General features: G+C 36.3%; 1 protein-coding gene across 3 annotated transcripts in view; it reads right to left on the bottom strand.

Moving 5' to 3' along the window:
* Positions 1-1136: 1136 nt before the first annotated feature.
* ASPN (asporin) overlaps positions 1137-4486 on the bottom strand; it is a 30286-nt gene continuing 26936 nt past the window's right edge. For all 3 annotated transcript variants that reach the window (XM_008579348.1, XM_008579346.1, XM_008579349.1), the window contains one exon: positions 1137-2404. In XM_008579348.1, coding sequence (XP_008577570.1) covers positions 2207-2404 — 198 coding nt within the window. In that variant the 3' untranslated portion in view covers positions 1137-2206. The remainder of the gene's footprint in view (positions 2405-4486) is intronic.

The following is a 4486-nucleotide window of genomic DNA, read 5'->3' as shown; positions in this document are numbered from 1 at the left end:
GTGCCTCCCAGGCTTTAAGTGTGGAAGTCTTCTAATGATGTATACATGTTTGTTTTAATGGCAAAATATTTTAAATTAGTGTAAAGGAGACAATCTAAAAACAAAAAAACCAAAAAGAACTGGATTTTTCCAGCATCAGTGAACATTTGACTAAGTGCTATGATAGCAAAATTTTATTTTATGTTGTAGAAAATTTTGTTTACTAAAAGAATAGGAACTTTGGAATATTTTGATTTTGAACGATTTTCATTAATCTTTAATTTTTCTCATCAGTCAGTAATTGTCTAGCATAATAGTTACTCATGTTTTATGAACCTTTATGGTTTACAAAGCATTTTCATGTACGTTTTTGTTATTCAATCCTCATAGCAACCTTATAGATCAGTATTGTCATCCCTATTCTTTATAGATGAGGAAGCAGGATCAAAGAGGTGGTGACTTCCCTGAGACTATTCTGTCACTATTGGTGGTTAACCTTTATTATTTTGATCATACTATGATCTTTCCTCTACAGTTTCCATAAAGGCAGCAGTTTTGTTCTTGATTTTCAAATTTATGTCATTTTGAAAATTAGGTAAATTTCTTGTGAAGCAGTTGTTCTCAGCCAGTTGAGATTTTGCCCCCATCCCAGCACATTTGGAGTGTTTGGAGAAATTGTTGCTTGTCACAACTGTTCGGGGTAGGAGACGCAGGTGTTACTGGCATCTAGTGGGTAGAGACCAGGAAACTGCTAAACATTCTGCAATGTGCAGGACAGCCACCACCACAAAGAAAGATCTTGCCCAAAATGTCAATAGTGCCAAAGTTGAGTAACCCTGCTGTAAAGAGTAAGACCTGTGAACCCATTCTTAACCTTGATATCCAAACTTTCCATCCCTTCTTGTATATCTGTAATGTTGTTCTCCTCTTTCCCCCACAAAATTATTTAAAAACTAGTTTTTGAGTGAGTTTAACATAAAGGTGACTATTCTTAGCACAGGAATTATATGGTGTATTTTAGTACTGTTGCTAAGAATAAACATTAATACTCCTTTAAAAATGTTACATATAAGTTAGTTTTCTGAAATATAGTTTATGTTCTAGGATGGGAGAAGAAAAATTAAACCAAAACACAAATATTTTACTTCAAACCAATGTTTTTAGTGATGTTTTCTTTATTTTCTAGTTTTGTTTAACTTACGTTGAATGCCAATAAAAAACACATATAGTATTCTTAACTTGTATATAAAGCTTTCAGTTTTTGTCTGTTTTATTTGATGCTCTGCCTATTCAGTTATACCAGGTATGTTTCTTAGAATTATCCAGTCTGTACATATTTGAGGAGACAATTTGACTTAGAATTGATAGTGTCCAGTCTCTTCCAAGCAAGGTCTTCCAAAGGGACATTTCGAAAATATTTCTTAGACTAGAGGTGATGACGTTATATAACCTAACAATTGACTTGCTATTAAAAGCTTATAATAACTGATAGTAAAAGATATGAGTTACAGATTTTATATAAACACTACATAATTTTACAGAGGTTTTATTATCAGGTAATAAGTAAAAAAGAAAATCACGTGCTGTAGCCCAAAACCCAGCTCTTATGAATAACATCTGTCAAGTTGGTAATGAACACATACTGAAGGCTTTATTATAAGAAAAAAAAAGTTTTAAATGTAAAGACAGGCTCTAAGACATGAGAATATCAAGATGACTATATGAAACCATACTTTAACATGATTAGAAATGCTACAGTACTATCCAAGTTATTAAAGGAAGAATAAGACTAGTAAAATGTGCTCTTCATATAACTGTTCTCGTCAATGTTGTTTTTCTAATGGCAAATGAAAGAGCACAAATTTCGCTAGGTCAAGCATTTCATATACAGTACAGTTCTTTTTAAAATGTGCTTGATAACAAAATATTAAATACTGAATGTCTTATTTTTCGTAACTGAAAGGAATGTTCAAGCATGAGATATATGCAAAATTCACTTGTACACAAAAAGAAACTGCAGTAGATGCTTGTTTCTCTTAATCCTTATGTGCTAATAGTTTGGCAAAATTCTGTTGAAATTTTTTGTCATAAAATAAGTCAGTGGACTTACCATGTGGGAATAGATTTTTGCTTATGTATAATATTACCATTATTAATAGACTTCAAGTATTCCAAATGTAAGAACTTTTTACTTTTATACTAAATGGACATTACCAATTACTAATTATTACTTTCTAAAGTTCCCAAGCTGAACACTCATTCTGCTCAAAACACAGCGAAATGCTGCAGGTTGTATTTCCCAGTACTTCACCGGATTGTTGAATAAACTTATTGCACTGTATAAAGATTTCTTCATCTTTGGCACTGTTGGACAGAAGTCATTCACTCCCACTTTTGTAATTGAATTAGAATGAAGGAAGATTATCTGTTGTAGTAGGAAAAAAGAATGGATTAAAAAATACACACTAAATATAAAAGGAAGATACTCTGTTTGTAGTTAGCATTTGCTTATGGGTTTATTCATTTATATTGGTTTGAATATATTTTTCCTTAAAGTAGATATACTCATTTATGCACGTTAAATACCTATTATAGCAACTTGGGCTCATGCAGTGGAGGGTGGCATAGGGCTGGTGCCAAGGCCCAGAGCATACTGCCTGGTCAGCTCAGCCTCTCTCTCTCTCTCTCTCTCTCTCTCTCTCTCTCTCTCTCTCTCTCTCTCATATATATACTTCAGTGCCATATTTACTATACTGTGTTTAAAAAGTATTAGATATGAGCGGAATAAAATTTAATGCTCCAAATTTAAACTCACAATATGAATATGAAGAATTGTTAGCTGGCATTTTCTGTGATCAAGGAGTGTAGAACTGCTTTTTTGTAAGTTGTTTTTATAGAGTGAGCTGTCTGTCAGCACCTTAAATGCATATTTGCAATACAGCATCAATAGCTGTATCTTTCATTTGCACCAATGGACAATTCACAATTTTATAAGCGGTGTACATGTCTTTTAAAATTAAATTATTACTCAGAAAGAATGGTGAATGTAGGATCTTTCCTTTGTTCCCTTTAACAGCCCTTCTAATTCTTCCTTTGGCCTTTTCTGGCAAGAGTGAGATTTCTGGGAAATAGAAGCAATCTTTTGCTGGCAAAGCTGAGATATCAGCTCTGACTATTTTTACTTCTACATTCTGCCTTTACATCTTGCTAATGTTGATTATGAAAACTCTAGGCATTGCTAAAATAAGTTTAAGTTTTGTGTTCGATCCTCCTCTGTCCTATATTAGTTTTGGCGATTTTATGACAGATACTTTATATGGTTCCTGTACATTTCCCCAGAGCAAGGTATAGTTTACCATGGCACTGACCTCAGTGGGAATGAAAACGTGCTGGATGTGGGTGTGTTTACTTTGTGGATGTTTATTGAATTGTACACTTATGACTTGTGTTCTTCTCTGTTTGTGTTATAATTCTATTCATTAAAAAAGAAAAATGCGGGGCCGGCCCGGTGGCTCACTGCTACAGTGCGCCGCTTGGGAGCGTGGCAGCGCTCCTGCCAAGGGTTTGGATCCCACATACAGACCGGTTCCCGCTCACTGGCTGAGCGAGGTGCGGACGCAACACCGAGGGTTGCGATCCCATTGCCGGTCCCGGTCCGGTACGGGCGCGACACTGAGGGTTGCAATCCGTTGCCGGACACGAAAAAAAGACAAAAAAGGAAAAAAAAAAAAAGAAAAAGAAAAGAAAAATGCTAGCAAGAGTATAGGTAGATTTAGGAGAGACCGGAAGTTGGGATCAGAGTTGTAGAGCAAATTGAGCAAAAATGAGATCAGGGATGGGACAGCTTGAGAGAGGACAAACTCAGGTCATGCTCACTAGCTAAACAGACATCCAAATGCAGCATTTGGAAAAGTCAAAGCAAAAGATGTTGCTTTGAGATGAACACCTGCCTGTAGCACATCCGTTTCAATGGCTGTGTCTCAAAAGAATGCAGTGAATAAAACTTGTTTAAGACAGATCAGAAAGAAAGCTAGAAAAAGCAAAGTGGCTCAACACCCAGTTTTGTTCTCAATGTGTCTTCTGCTTCTTGGAAGATGAAGACTTTGTATAGCAAGGAAAGCACATGAGAAAAATGGATTAAGGTGAAGTTGTATTAAATAGGGATTCTTAATCTGAGATCTATAGATGAGAATCAGAGAGATTGTGAAAGTCCAAAAGTTACATGCAGGGCCAGCCCGGTGGTGCACTGCTACAGTGCGCTGCTTGGGAGTGCGGCGGCGCTCCCGCCGAGGGTTTGGATCCCACATACAGACCGGCCACTCACTGGCTGAGTGAGGTGCGGGCGCAACACCGAGGGTTGCGATCCCGTTGCTGGTCCCGGTCCAGTACGGGCGCGACACTGAGGGTTGCGATCCGTTGCCGGTCATGAAAAAAGACCAAAAAAAAAAAAAAAAAAAAGGAAAAAAAAAAAAAAAAAAAAAAAAGGAAAAAAAAAAAACAAAAACAA

This window comes from Galeopterus variegatus, unplaced genomic scaffold (genome assembly GCF_000696425.1).
Source record: "Galeopterus variegatus unplaced genomic scaffold, G_variegatus-3.0.2 Scaffold1860, whole genome shotgun sequence".
NCBI classification, from domain to species: domain Eukaryota; kingdom Metazoa; phylum Chordata; class Mammalia; order Dermoptera; family Cynocephalidae; genus Galeopterus; species Galeopterus variegatus.
This window is presented reverse-complemented; position numbering and strand designations above follow the sequence as displayed.